Source organism: Canis lupus, chromosome 28 (genome assembly GCF_011100685.1).
Source record: "Canis lupus familiaris isolate Mischka breed German Shepherd chromosome 28, alternate assembly UU_Cfam_GSD_1.0, whole genome shotgun sequence".
Lineage (NCBI taxonomy): Eukaryota > Metazoa > Chordata > Mammalia > Carnivora > Canidae > Canis > Canis lupus.
In genome coordinates this window covers 16,086,369-16,101,637 of record NC_049249.1, presented here as the reverse complement: position 1 = coordinate 16,101,637, position 15,269 = coordinate 16,086,369, and the positions used below count along the sequence as shown (strand labels likewise).

The 15,269-nt window shown below is 53.6% G+C and overlaps 1 protein-coding gene across 5 annotated transcripts in view; it reads right to left on the bottom strand.

The window, feature by feature from the left end:
- Window positions 1–15,269, bottom strand: part of NEURL1 (neuralized E3 ubiquitin protein ligase 1) — a 79,288-nt gene that overhangs the window by 25,779 nt on the left and 38,240 nt on the right. Inside the window, exons 1-2 of one of the 5 annotated variants that reach the window (XR_005380533.1) lie at window positions 7,781–7,853; window positions 2,149–2,202 (exon numbers count right to left, since the gene is read on the bottom strand). The exons of 2 other annotated variants lie outside the window; for them this stretch is intronic. Coding sequence is in view for 2 of the 3 variants with exons in the window: in XM_038578691.1 (XP_038434619.1) it covers window positions 2,149–2,202; window positions 7,781–7,814 (88 nt within the window). In the remaining variant the exon portion in view is untranslated. Of the gene's footprint in view, window positions 1–2,148; window positions 2,203–7,780; window positions 7,916–15,269 lie in introns of those variants that run through there. 2 more of the 5 variants (XM_038578691.1, XM_038578694.1) reach the window with 2 other exon arrangements.

The window sequence follows — 15,269 nt, the reverse complement described above, 5'->3', positions numbered from 1 at the left end:
TGACAGGTTTACAAGCTTCTCGGGAGCCACAGTGGGGGCATTCCCCCCGCCCTCAGGCGAGGCTGCTGCTGACACAATGGAAATTCCCCCACAGAGCCCATTCCTCCTGGGCATTTATGAGGTGCCAGACACAAGCCTGGCCAGCCCTCCAGGTGACCCTCAGCTAGCTCTGGACCACATTCCTGTCTCTTGGTCGGGTCCCAGGGGGAGATGCCGGGACACAGTGCAGCCTCTAGAGTGACCTCCCCACTGCCCCGGCTAAGCTCTGCCCCAGAACCATCTTGGCAGAGCCCCAGACGCCCAGGCTGGGCTGAGCTGAGCTGCCAAGGAGAGACGAGAAGAGAGCAGTATTAGTGACAGTGACCAAACTCTATGTGACTTAACCGGCAGTGTCTTTATTCTGCCCCCAGTGCTGCTATGACACAGGTCCTCAGAAGTGAAGCCACCCAGCCAGAGTAAAGAGCCCCGATCTGAATCCAGGCCTGCTGCCTCCAAACCCAGGGGCTCTATCACCAACTGTGAGTCCTCTGGAGCCTCGCTCTTCTAACCTGTAAAATGGGGGTCATGGCAGACCTTCTTCATGGGATTCTTGTCAGTGTTAAATGAGATGATATATGTAAAACTAACCCAGTAAGTGGTTGCTATAATAATGATAGTTATTTTAAGTATTACATATGACAGCAATTAATTATATTAATGATTAACTTATTAATACTTATTATATAACAGTAATAATCATGATTGCTACTGACATCAATCTGTGTTCTTGTACCTCCACACCTCTGCTCAAGCTATTTTCCCTTCTCAGCCACATATCTTCTTTTCCTGCCCCACTCTCCACCTCTCCAAATCCCATGCATCTCTCAACACCAAATCTCACCGTGTTCAGGACTGCCTTGTTCTGAATCTGTGGCCCTGAACACCAGTGCTGGCATGGTTGCCTGCATCTCCTATGGAGGAGGCCTGTCTCACTTTCTGGACAATGGGGGCCAGGGAGGGTGGGCAAATGGCATGAGCCCTGGAGTCGGGAGGCCCTGGGTTCAAACCCTGGCCATGCCACAGACTTGCTGTGTAACTTTGGCCAAGTCACTTCACCGCTCTGGACTTTGATTTCTTTCTCTACAAAACACAGGGTCATCATAGCTGCCCTGCCCACCACTCTATGTACTCCAGTGAGTTAATAGATGTGAAAGAATTTTGCAAACTTGAATACCTGATCCTAATATAAGGTCTTATTTTTTCTCACAAAAGCAATAAACACCACTGTAGGAAATGACCAGCTCTTTTCAGCCCAGTGGGAGGCCAGACACTCCACTTTTATCTTATCCCAAACACCCTAATCCTGGATTGCCAGGGTAGTCCTGATTTAGACCAACTTGTACGCATGCACTGAACAGTGTCTCTCAGGGGTAAAGACTGGGGAGCCAGTCTGAAGGGTGGGAAAGCAGGTGGGAAGAGGGCCGGAGTGAGAGAGATGATAGGACAATGGAACAGATGTGAACTTCCTTGGGGTCCTTCAAGGGGCCCACCTCCCTCCGATGCCTCTTGCTAGGCTCGGTCCAGCAGGTTCTCTGCTGGGAACCTCTCTGTCCTTCTCACCTACCTGCCTTTCTCTCACTCATCCTTCAGACCTTGATTTTAAAGCCCACCTTCTCCCAGCAGTCTCTCTGGCCCAGGCCAGGTTCAGGGCCCTGCTATGGACACTCAGGGACTCCACCCACACACCCCTAACAGAGCAGCTGGCACCCAAGCAGCCACTCTCAGGTCTGGTTCCTCACAGAATGGAAGAACAGTGAAAATGCCCTAAGCTAAAAAAAAAAAAAAAAAAAATAAAAAAAAAAGAAAAGAAAAGAAAATGCCCTGAGCTGCCCCCTGTACACAGTGCACTGATCTGTCTTTTCCACGCCCAGAATGCTTGAGAAGAAAGTCACTCTGATCATTTTCTGTGCTCTGTGGAGCAGTGTTCTGGAGAGGAAAGGCCGCAGGGTTGTTTGTGTCTGTCTCCCTGATGGACCCTGAGCTCCCTGGGGGCAGAAACTCTTATCTTTTTTACTGCTCCTTCCCCAGTGCCTAGCTCAGAGCACAGAGCAGGTGCTCCATATGAGTTGTTGAACCAACTGCCACTGTTTAATTCTTCAAGCCACTGACCAATTGGCAAGTGTCCAGGGAGTACCCACTCTGTGCCTTGCCCTTCCTGGTGTCCTGTGGAGAAATCAGAGAAAGGAGAGACTAAAAGGACAGCTTCCTTTACTGCCCAGCACCAAGATCCCACCCACATCACATGCCTAAGCAAGAACCTGCAACAGCTCCTCATTTGCCCAATGGAAAAAGGAGAAAAATGAAGGTCATGAGAGTTTATTCTTTCTTTGGCATCAAATACTGCAGCAAATGCCCTTCATGTACAAGCTCACCCCTCACCTCACCCTCCCAGTCCCTGCAATCCAGGTGTCTGAAGGAAGCAGCCTCCAAAATGGCCCCAGTGATCCCCACTTCTACCTCCTGGAAGTCTTCCCCTTTTGCAATCCTTGCCCCTTGTGCATGTGGAGTAGACCTAGCAGCTAGATTCTAATGAATGGAATACAGCTGAGTATTGGGATTGGAATTAATTAATAGGATGTCATCCCCAAGACTGGTTATAAAAAAGCCTTCAGCCTCCATCTTGGTTACTTTCTCTCACCTCTTTTGGGTTTTGGCCTCTGGGGGAAGCCAGCTACCATGTTGTGAGGTAACCCTGTGCAGAGGCCTGTGTGGCAAGGGACCAAGGACTGCCAATAACCATGTGAGTAAGCTTGGATATGGATCCCCCTCCAGACAAGCCTTCAGATGAGACCACAGCCCCAGCCAACAACTTGACTGAAACCTCCCAAGAGACATTCAGCTGGAGGTACCTAGCTAAACTGTGTCAAGATTCCTGACCCACAGAAACGGAGATAATTAAATGTTTGTTGTTTTAAACCACTAACTTCGGGAGTTATTTGCTGTACAACAGATGTGCTTTGCAACAATACAAGATCAGTCTCACTTTACAGATAAAGAAACAGAGTCTCCGAGAGGTAATACAAACTTGCCCAAGGTCACACAGCTGGTGAGTGGCAGACCTGGGTTCCAAATTCAGGTAACTAACTTTACAGCCACCCTCAGTGAACTCCACCTAGCTGGCCAGCATGCTAGGTCCCCTCCCCACTCCATGAATCCTCCAGTCCACGCTGGTTGGTTTCTCCATGACCTCTGTAGCCCCCATGTATATACAACTTTGTGATTCAGGATTAGGGGCCACATTAGGTCTATCATCTCCCCGAGCCATGGCTATGCATTCAGCAGGCCCTGCTGCTCCCTGGAAGACTGAGAAAATCCATGATGACAAGCTGGGTGAAGGAGGATGGTGGAGAATGGGCAAGAATTGGCACCTTCATCGCCAAGTTAATCTCCACACTGAGCCTCAGGCTCTCACTCACTCTGTGACATCCTAATATCTGACGTTTCCAAAAACCAGATGTGCATACAGCTGTGCCTCCCCATATCTTCACTGCTGGGAGGGGACTAGCCCTCCTCTTCCCTCTCCCCTATGCTGCCCCAAGATTCCAGAAAGGGATTCCAGATGATAACTATTCTGGGTTCAGCTCTGGGCCCCTGTCTTCCCAGCACCTCCCCAAAGCCCCCAGGCCAGGTCTGAGAGATTGCAGGGCATAAGGTAGCGGGGAGCATGGCTCAGTCACATAAATCCATTTACCACACACACCAACACCCTTAGCTTACCTTACACAGATCCACATGCATGCATGGGTACATATGTGCACACACACAACCAGTGGGTGCGCCTGATGGTGGACACAGCATCTAGGAACATTCTGTCCTAGCTGGAGGAGGCAGAGATACTCTTGGTCCCTAGAGGCAGCCACATGCATGTGTGTGCGCACATACTCATGAACATACAGAGGTCTGGAAGAGCCTCCATGGAAGCCTTCATAGAAGCACATCCATTTACAGGGTGCTTACAATGCACAACTATACTTAACACCCATGAATTTACTTAACCCTTTCTACCATCCTTCAGAGTAAACCTTACCATCCCCAACGTACAGAAGAGGACATTGAGACTCAGACTCAGATGAAGGAACTGACCCAAAGTCACACAGCCAGTGGATCAGGATTCAAACTCTCATCAGAAAGATGGCGGAAGAGTAGGGTCCCCAAGTCACCTGTCCCCACCAAACTCTCATCAGAAATGCCTGGCCCACTGTCCCCTTCCTCTCTAGCCTTGCCTGGCTTCACTACCCAGCTCGAGTCTCACAGCCTCCAAAGCCACCCCTGACAGCTCCATCACACCTGTCCCCTGGGTCCACCTGCAGATCTAATTGCCACACGGTCTGGGCACCCAGGGCCTATACCCTTTACTCTTCCCTTTTACTCCAACCATCAAGGATCCGCCGGGTGCCTGCTGGGTGCCAGGCACAGAGCTGGTTAAAAGAATAAGACGGATGAAGCTAAGCCATCACACCTGCAAGCTCACCTTGGCTTAAGCCTCCAGAGCTGCTGCCAGGAGCCAGGCAGCTCCCTCCGAGCTAATCCCAGGTCTCATAAGGCCATGGGATGCCCTTTCCCCTGACACCTGTTGGAGAATTAAGAAACCTGAGGAGGAGAGGTGGGGAGCCAGCTGCACGTGTGCATGAACCTGCCCAAATGATTTCCAAGGGGTGAGGCCTGACTTCCCACCTGAGCCACCAGCACCATGACCTCAGCCAACCATTTCCCCTTCTGGGCCATTACATCAGGGTTTGGGGGTCCAGAGACCAAGCTGAAGGGTGACACGTCAGGGTGAATATATGCATGTCAACTGCACATCAACCCCTCAGCACTGAGCCTTCCCTTGCCAGCAGGGAAGCACGTAGAGGTAAAGGAGGAAGGCAAAGAAAAAGGAGGGGAGGGGAGGCCTCTCAGTATGGCTGCTGCCTCCTTCTGTGCCCTCCACCCCCCGATCCTGCCCTCAAGACTGGGAGCAGCTCTGGAAATCTGCCCGATGAAAGACATCAAGCATGTAACTGCCGAAACCATTTTCCAAATGGGAATTAATTTCTCCCATGGGTCTCCTGCCAGGCTGGTCCCAGAGAAGCCTGACTCCTCACCACCTGCCCTAACACACACACACACACACACACACACACACACACCTCATGCAGAAACACTGACATCTATCTACAGAGTAACAAGGACAAGTCCCACGCACAGAGTAACACAAATGTGGCTGCTCACACATGGAAACACAGACACAACACGAAATCCCTTAAATATCAGACAGAGACAGATAGGTACACATCACGTGGTACATGCACAGGCCCAAATGCAGATACACTGCAGACACCAGAAACACAGCCAAAACATGTCCACAAACACACTGCTAGAAACAACCCCCATGCAGTCTGGGGTCAGTCTGTCACCCAGCAATCCAAAACCTTCAGTTTGCACTAAACCCAAATCCCAAGGCCTACAGTAATAATACAATCAAGAACTATGTGACTATTCTTAGGAGGTCGGGCAATGGGCTGAGGGTGCCCTAGGAAGGAGCCATACCCTTGCATCTCCCAGTTCCCCCCAAACACCCACTGGAAAAAGGTAAAACTGAGGCACTGAGGCAGCCAGTGCACGGGTGTGGGCATGAGCAGCTGTGGATGCGGGCAGGACATGTGGGGACATGCACACAGAGATTACAGCTAAGGGGCTATATGACACAGGCAAGGACATCTTCTCCACAAGCCCCATCCCCATTTCCCCTCCCCCACTCATGCTGATGGTAAGTTGAGGCAGGGGTCAGGGCCAGCTTGGTGGGAGGCCCAGCCCAAGGAGGGTAGTCCCAGCGAGGGCAGGGGAGGGAAGGAGGGCAAAAAGCAGACGAGGCATTTGATTAGCACTCGCCAATGTCCCCCCAGCCTGGATGCCAGCTCCTAGAGCTCTCGGCACACCTCAAGTATCCTCCTGTCCCAGGGAGAAGAGGGAATATGACCCTGGCCTCAGAATGTTTTTCCAAGCCCTTGTGGTTCTCCCATGTTCAGTCCTTAGTCACATCCTCCCAAGTAATCCTCACAATAATCCTAGGAGGAAGGCACTACTACCAGCCCCATTATCAGATGAGAAAATCAAGGCTCAGGGAGACACTTGCCCTCACCATACCACGTGTCTGTGGACTCCCGAGCATGAGCCCTTGCAGCCCATGTGCTGTCTTGGGTGGTCTCAGGGTCCTCACTCCCCTCTGAAGCCGGTGCTCCAGGGCAGCTGGAGGATAACGTGCTGCATCCCGGGTCTGCTCTGAGGGCCTCTCTGTCCTTCCCAGGCCACAAGCTTACCCAAGTCTGATCCCAGCGGAAAAATGCCAGTCTGCTCCAGACCTTCTGCCAACAGGCCCTGCTGGGGCCAATGAGCCCTGAGAGGAGCCCCCGCCCCACAGACACGAAGGGTCGGGCCCAGGTCAGCCTAGTCCGAGTCTCGGGCCAAGGCCCAGGCCACTGGCCGGCACCGGATTATATGTCTTCCAGGACCTTCCATCTGTCACTTAGCCCTCCAGGCCCAGGACAAAATTTATTTCCTTTTAGGAAAGCCAATGATTTGCTTTTCCCATGTCTCCTTTCCTGCCTTTTTCTTTTTTAATTAGAAATTACTCTCTCAAAGTCCAGAGCCTGGAAGGGACAAGCCACCTGGTCACCAGTCCCAGCCACAGCTTCCCGATCGCTCCAGCCACCACCCTCCCTCCTTCCTGGGCGAGGTTCCTTAGTGCCCACTGGACTAGGCAGATGGAGGCTGCCCCATCTCCTATGCCCTGTCTGAGGAGGGGAGCAGGGGAGCAGGGGACAGGGACTGCCCAAGGTCAGCCCATACTGCTCTGGCACCAGCCAGTTTTGTACAGAAGCCCCAGCTCCCTGGACCCAGTGATGACAAAACAAGTCCCTGGGAAGTCTTTCCCTTCTGGGTCTGGTGCCACATCGGCCATGTTACTCCCAAGACCACAGCGCCTGAGCCAGGCGGATCCAGGGGACAGGAGCCCGGGCAAGCAGAAGCTCTGCTTGCATGAAGGGAGCCAATCCGTGCTCCTCCCTTCCACCCCTTCACCTGCCTGCCTGTCAGTCTGTCTGGCCGTGGACATAAACACCAGGGGTCAAAAGTTCACCAGCCTCCCCAACAGAGCCCACGTTTTGAGAACTGAAGTCAGGCTATGTGGGGGGCTGTCACTTGCACATCTGTAGGTTGAGGCACAAGCAGACACAGGTACACACCCACAGACACCTCTAATGCACCCCTGTGAACACAGGCACACACACCCAGTCACACACACCCGCGTGCACCCACACATCTCTCCACACCTCCATCACGAAACACAGGGCTCACCTCCATGGCCTGCATCCCGGGACTGACAAACAGGTCCCCCCAGCTGTCTAACTAAGGTTTACCTCAGTTCTAGGAGAGGGGGATACGGACACCCGGGACCTCACATCCCATGCTGGGGGCTGGTCAGCACCCGGGGAAGGTAAGAGGACAACGAGACTTTGTGGGGAGACTTAGCTGCCTGACCTCTGCCGGCTACCAGGGAAAGCCCACCTCTTCCTGCTTTCCCCAGGTTCCCTTGCTTTCCTCCACCCCAGGGCCAACCACCCAAAGGCACCCCCTGCCATGGCCCCAGGGCCCACCAAGGAGTAAAGAGGCAGGGGATGATCATGCCCCCGGGGCCCCAGCCTCCCCAGGTGGTCCCCAGGCTGGGACCGGGCAGACCGCCTGGCATCAGCTGGGGCCTTACCGTGGAGGGTGCTCCGGGTGATCTGTCCCCCCATCGCGGGCAGCGGGCAGCACGGCCACCTTCGTTTGGCCGGCTGGCCTCGTCACCGAGCCACCCTAGCCGCCAGCTCCCCTCCCCCGGCCCCTCCTCCTCCCCCGCGGCCGGCAGCCGGCATGGCAGGGCTGAGCCCGCCCCTCCCGCGTCCCCACCAACTCCCTCCCGCACACACGGCTGCCTGCCCGCGAGGCCGGCCACACACGCGCGCACACACACGCGCACACACGCACGCACTCACGCACACGCAAGCACACCCCTCTGGCCCCGCTCGCCGCCTCCGGCTCCCACCCACTCCCAGAGCCTCCCCCACCTCCCCGCACTGGTACAGGCAACGGGATCTGTCATGTTTATTTACATAAGGAGGAGGAGACTGGAGGCTTCCTGAAATAGCCGAGCTCCAGAAAGCACTGGAGATGCCCCAGCAGAGCAGACGCGCGCACTCACACACGCACACGCACACACTCACACACATGCACATGCACACATATGCTCATTCCCCATCACACACCTCATCACAGGCACACGCGCGCACGCCACCTCACCATTCGTCCAGGCTGACAGCCATCCACAAGCCGTTAGGCACCTACTCCATGCCACATCAGACCAAGACAATGCGGCCACCATGGTGAGCAAAACACGCACTGTCCGATCCTCAAGAGGCTTACACTCGGACCAGTGGAGCTTAATAACAAACGGCTAACACGGCTTCTCTGCTCCTCCAGGCTCTACTGCAAATGCTTCCGGAGTATTAACTCCTTCAGTCCTCACTGGCTGAATGAAGAGGTCAGTATTATTGTTATCAATAAGTACATTGTTCTCTCCTTACAGATGAGAAAAGGAGAAGTCGCCAACCTAGAAAGAGGCAGGGCTGGGAAGCAAACCAGGGATCCGATCTTTTACCCCCCACCACTCGGCCCCTTTCATCATAACACATAAAAGCGCACACCAGTATGACCTCACCGCCTGTTTGCACCGAGTCACATGTACGTGCACAGTGCAGGCTCTTATAAGCTTTCACCATTATGTGCACGTAGCCACCTGCTGCCCAGCACACACTCACACCGATACCCACGCACCTCGCAATGTACATACTCAACACACGCACACCCTTAGGGACCGGGCTCTAGAGAAATCTTGAGTGCAAAACCTGGCACCCGACACTCAGGGGAGCAGAAAAGGTGCAGATAGAGAGGACAGAGGTAGAGGGGAAGGCAGGTCCCTCGAGCCCCAGGCAGCCACTGCTGGGAGCCCCAGGTATCACCAGAAGAGTGTCGCTGAGCAGCGAGCACTCCCAGTGTGTCTGGCACCAGCACCGTGTGCATTCTCTCATCTGTATTCCAGGTGGCAGAGGCTAATGTTAGGTCTGTTTTATAGAAAAGTAAGTTGAGGCTCTGAAAGACTAAGGAAATTGCCTGAGGTGATTCACCAGGTCAGAGGCAAGCCAGGACTCTACTCTGGGTCTGTGAGATAATCTCACAGGTCATCACCCTGTGCAGGCTCTCCTCAGGGTCAGAGATCTGCGTTTCCAGGGAAAGATCTGGGTGGGGAGGGAAGGCCAGTGGGCGGAGGGGCTGGGGAAAGAGCCACGAGAAAGGCAGGGACTGCCCTGAGTCAGATGAGACTCAGAGGCCTGGGCACTATGAAAGGCTATGCTAGGCTCTGAGCCTTCACCCCAACACCTTGCTGTTGCCTGCCCTGAGTAGGTCTGGGGGTGGGGCACTCAGGCCTGGCCTGGGGTCATCAGCCAGCAGGCAAGGCAGGCCCTGGGTGAAAGTGTCCACAAACCCAGCAGGCTAATCCTCCTCCTGGACCAGAGACATGCCTGAGTCTTCTCCATGGAATAAGTGGTGACACCCAATCCACACTAGGCTGTCTCTTTCTTTCTTTCTTTCTTTCTTTCTTTCTTTCTTTCTTTCTTTCTTTCTTTCTTTCTTTCTTTCTTTTTAAGATTTATTTATTTATTTATTTATTTATTTATTTATTTATTTATTTATTTATTTATGACAGACATAGAGAAAGAGAAAGAGAGAGAGAGAGAGATAGGCCGAGACACAGGAGGAGGGAGAAGCAGGCTCCATGCCGGGAGCCCGACGCGGGACTCCATCCTGGGACTCCAGGATCACACCCTGGGCCAAAGGCAGGCACTAAACCGCTGCGCCACCCAGGGATCCCCTAGGCTGTCTCTTTCTACAGCACATCTTGCTCATGGCTATGCATGGCCCTATGTGCACGTGCCCACACGCTCCATGGCACACACACGCAGTTCCTCTAGGGAGGAAGCTAAGTCAGAGTCTAACAGAGGGGAAATAACCCAAACTCCTTTTGTGGGATGAATAATCATCATAATAGCAAACGCAAGGCTGATTGTGTGCCAGGCAGCTCTAAGCGTGTTACACACATTAACTTAACAATCCTCATGACAACCCTAAAGGATAAGGTGCATGTTTATGCCCATTTTACAGATGAGAAAACCAAAGCAAAAAGAGGCTGATCTGGAGGCTATTCTTGCAGCAGGAGAATCAACCCCCCTCACCCTGCCTGCCTTCTAAAATGCACCTGCCTGGGCCCTTCCCCATTAACCCCCGAGTCTTCCCACTCCCTGAGCACTGGGAACCTCTTCAGGGAAGCCTCCTCGAGACCCTGAGTGGAGGGTGAGTTCCCCTTCCTGGGGCTTGTCTTTCCTCTGAGCCCAAGCTGTGCCTCTCCCAACCCCTCGTCTTCCTCTGCCTTCCCAGAGATGGCCATGCCTAGCTGTAGCCTTGTCTGCCTGCCCTGGGTGTATCTCAAAAATCCAACTGACCAACATTTATGAGCACCTACTATGTCAGAAACTAAGTTGGAGATGCAAGGGTGATCAACAATAGACAGGTCCTGGCTTTCAAGAACTTACAGTCCAGAGGGAAACCTATTTATCAAGTAATCTCACTAAGGAACATATAATCACAATACTAGAAAAGTGTGCTGAAAGAAAGGAGCATGGTCCTTAGGGGGGCTCAGGGCAGGCTTTCTTGAAAAGGAAAGGTGAAGGATAAGTAGGTGTGTCCATGTGCCATAGAGGTAGCTTTGAAGAGAGAAAGCTCCAGGGAATGAATACAACATATACAAAGGACCTGTGGCCAGAGGAAGCCCCACACACTCAAGCAGCAGGGTCAGTGCACCTGGAGCAGGGACAGTAGTAGAAGCCAGAGGAAATTTTCCAGTGGCAAAGCCAAGGTAGTCAAAGGACACCCCAGAAGGGCCCTGACGAGCAGGGTGAAGAATCTGGCCTTTCTTCTGAGAGCAGTCAGGAACCTCTGAGAGGGTTCGGCAAAGGGGCAACAAGACCAGACCTGCATTTCTAAAAGGTCATTCTGTCATCTGGTATGCTGGATGCTGGAAGAAGGAAAGGTGCCAGGGAACAAAGCAGCAGCGTGAGCATGGTCGAGACTGGACCTGACTTGCCCTCACTTCCCTAGGGCCTAGCACGGTGCTTGCACAGAGCAAGTGCCCAGGGAAGATCTCGCAGGTAGAACTGAATTCGTGTCATTTTCCAGAAGCAGGACTGGGGGTCAGTAACAAGCAGGCATGGGGACAGAATGAAAGCTCAGCAAAGCAGGAGTCCTGCAGGTGGGCGGTGGCCACCCCCCAGTGGCCTGGGAGGTGCTTGGGTGCCCCCTGCCCCAGGCCTTCATAGCACCACCGTCTGAAGCACCGTCTGAAGCATCGGCACACCTGGGTCCTGTTTTCTACAATCCACTTGCCTAATTTAAATAGAAAGTGCCAGCATCCTGGGTCTGAGGGTCCCCCTACTGCCACCCAAGAGCTGTGTCCAGGCCTCCACAGATGAAGCAGCAGCCAGCACTGTATCCTTCTGTTTCATTAATGGAGGCATCATATAAAATTTCATTTGACCAAAGAATTCTGTTTCTAAATGGGTGAAAAAACCACTGACCTACAGCATTCAGCCACTCTTCAAGCATTCCCAGAGTACCCACCATAGACCCACTGGTGAGCAAGACCCAACTGGCTCCCTTCAGAAGCCAAGCAGAAGCCATGCTGGGATCAAGGAATGGAGTTCCTTTGGCTCTGACTGAATTATTTCAGTGTTCTGTTCTCTGGCCAGAAAGGATGTGAAACGGAACATGAAGGGATGAAAAGGATGGGAACGGGAATGAGGAAGGTAGAGGCAAATCTACAGCAGAGGCTATAAATGCTACCATTTGTTGAACACCTACTGTGTGCCAGGCACCATCCTGGAAATCTCGCAGAAAGTAGACCTGTCCATGATCTGCATGGGGGCTGCAAGCCTCAGAGCCCACGGCAGAAGGGAGGGCTGAATGTACCCTCAGGGAGCGATTTGGTGTGGCAGGGTCAGAAAGAGCCCCCTCCCTTTCTGGCTAGCCCCCTGTTGCACCTGCTCTCTGGCTAGGGAGCCTCCACCCCCTTGGCTCTCTGAACCCACTCAGCTCCCACGACCCTCCTCTCCCTGCCGTCTCCCTGTCCTCTGATTCCTTTCTGCTTGCTTCTCTTCCCTCTTGGGCACCATCTTGGTCTCCATGGTGTGGGCTCCCCTGCTCACCTCTCACCTCATCCTTCCTCGTCCACCTCATGTCCTTCCTCATCCTTCCTCGTCCACCTCATGCCCCCCAAGGCCTAGCACCCACTTTCCTAGCTGAACCTGTCCTCTCAGAATTTAATCTAGTGCAGACCTAGCAAATGCAGAACAAAACACGGAACAAGTTCACCAGACAATAGAAACCATCACATTAAGATCTCTGAAGGAAAGGAGACTCAAGAAAGCTCTGGGTCCAGCCTTCAGGAAGGTCAACCGGTAATGTGCCCATTGCACAAGTGTAGCAAATGACACCTAGTAAGCTGTAGATTTTCCAACGGTCACATAGTGGGTAGAGAATAACGAGGACTTCAACTCAGCTTTAATTTCTTCTGTTACTTAACATGACTTACGGGTCAGGGAATCCAAAGGCTTGGAAGATAAGACTGGACAAGGAGGAGGGGTATGAGGTGGTGGCAGAGGGCAGTTATAGATGGAGAGGTCAGGAAGGGGAAGCAGCCCTGCTGGGGAGGAGCTGGGAGGCAGTCCCTGGTTGCTATAGCATCTTTTTCGTCAAGAACAGGAGATAATTTGATTGAGCTGATGAGTCACCTGGCATTTGAGGCTTAAGTCCAACCTACCAGGACCATCCTCCCTACCCTATTAGACTTGGCCTGGCACTGGAGAATGGGGAGCAGCGAGCCCCACCCTAAAGCTTCCTCCTATGCCCAGAATCAGGATGATAGTACAAGAGAGAGCGATGTGCGTGGAGATGAGGATAAAAACACACAGGGACACCAAGAGCATAAGCCATGTGCTGCAGAGAAACCAGAGCCAGGGAGTCCATAGGACGTCCTCTGGGGCTGGGACAGGTGCCCCAGCAGTGACAGCTGCCAGCCGCCCAGTATGATGGGAACACAACAGGTGCAGAGGCGGGGGCGGAAACTGAAAGAGAATCTGAGAAAACAGCCTGGAGTTGGCCGCCCCTCCCAGACCCTGGGCCCAGCGCCAAGCAGCCCTTTCTCAGACCCTCCAAGACAGAAACACACCTACACCTGCCTCCCAGGGCAAGCCTGGACAGCCTGGACCAGACGGAGGGGTCACCGTCCATGCCAGGCAGAAAGGGCAGAACAAGGAAGAAACCAGGTTTCAAACCCCAGGACAGAGTGTGCCAGACAGAGCCCACACCCATAGAGCCCCCACCAGGAAGCAAACATTTGCCTATGATAAGATTTATGTCACCGGCCAGGGAGGGTGGATGGATGGATGGGCCCAGCCCACCCTTGTGCCGCTCTCAGGAGCTGAGACAGGCAAGCTCTGCCATCCACATGACTGGGCAAGCCACCGAGCTTCTCTGAGGCCCCGAGCTTGGCTCAATAAGCAACTACTGCTGTCGATGTGTTGTTCAGAGATCCAGAGAGCTCAGGATTTCAGGTGGTACACAGAGGGGCTAAGGTTGCTGCCTAGCCTCAGATGGGAGAGATGTCGGAGGCAGGATACAAGTACAGCGTGAAGCATAAATGTCACACCAAGGAAAAGAAAGGGAGGCCTGCCTTAATAGATAGGACCACCTTCACCATCATGTTAGCACCACTTCCTCAGCGCTGCTCACTGGCACCCTAGCACCCTGGCACCTGGCACCGTCACCAGTGCTTAAAATGCCTGATTGCACGCAGGCCTGAAATGAAAATGCCATCTCAGTGTGCTGAGTACCGTAGGTTCTTCTAAGTAAGCAGATTCAACATCGTCCCCTAGTTAGTGCTCTGTTTTCGTTCAGGGGTAGGAATGAATTTTAAACTTGAAGCCAGTCCTTGTCCCAGTGATTGCAAGTGATAAATTGCCAGGGCCTGAATTCGTAAGGTGCTGCCTCAATTATCACCTCGCTGAGGAGGGTGAGGAAGTGCAGAGCATGAGACATTTATGGGGGAGGTGAGACAGAGATGAGACCCAAGGTGACGTGGGAGACAGGACACATGTGCTGGGGCAAGACATGAGCTTCATCCACTGGAGACGCGTACACACACCCGCCTGATCCTGCCGGGCCTGTCCGGATTATGAGAAAAGCTGGCAGCTGATAGCAGGAGGTTAAATCCTTCCTCTGCAGGCAGAGACCACCCTCCCCCCACCCCCCACCCCTCCCCCACCCCCCCCACACACACGTATCCCTTTAGACCCCATGACTCAGCCAGAACCCATGGTGCCCACCCCTTCTGGAACCTAGCCCCCAACCACTGAAGCCACCCCCAGTCTGGGAGGGCCCCCTGGGCCTCCAGCAGCCCACCCTTCTGCCTCTAAGGAGCCTGTTCTCAGGCTCTCCTCTGCTTCCTGCCCCTCCCAGGTCCAGCTTACTAAGGAATAGCAGAGCCCAGGACCAGCTGGCTCAGTCCCCACCCCTACTTCTGTGCCCTGGCCCTGCCCCCTGCCCCCTACCTCCTGCCCGCCACCCACTGCTGAGACCACCCATGCCGACAGGTTCACACACTGGGGGACTAGCAGGTAGGAGAGTATGCTGGTGCAGGACCTCCAGGGGCCAGGCCCTCGGACTGGGGCACTCCCACCATGGCCACCGGCAGTCAGATCCCAATGATCTGACCACGCTGAACGTGACTCACTGCCACCACTGAAGAGTATGTGTCTACACTAGGCAGCTTCACACTAGGCCGTGGTTAAGAGCAGGCTCTGGAGTCATTCTGCCAAGGTTCAAATCCTGGTTCTAACACCTACTAGGTCTCTATTTCCTCTTCTGAAAATGGGGTTTGCTGATACTAGTGCCTGCGTCACAGGGCTCAGGGTGGGGGGCAGTGAGTTCACACACGTACTATACTCAGAACAGCGTGGGAGGCAGAGGAGCACGCACCCTACAGAGGAGAAACTGGGCCACAGGGTGGGAAATGGTAGAGGGGGCACTTGCCCTCAGGTCAG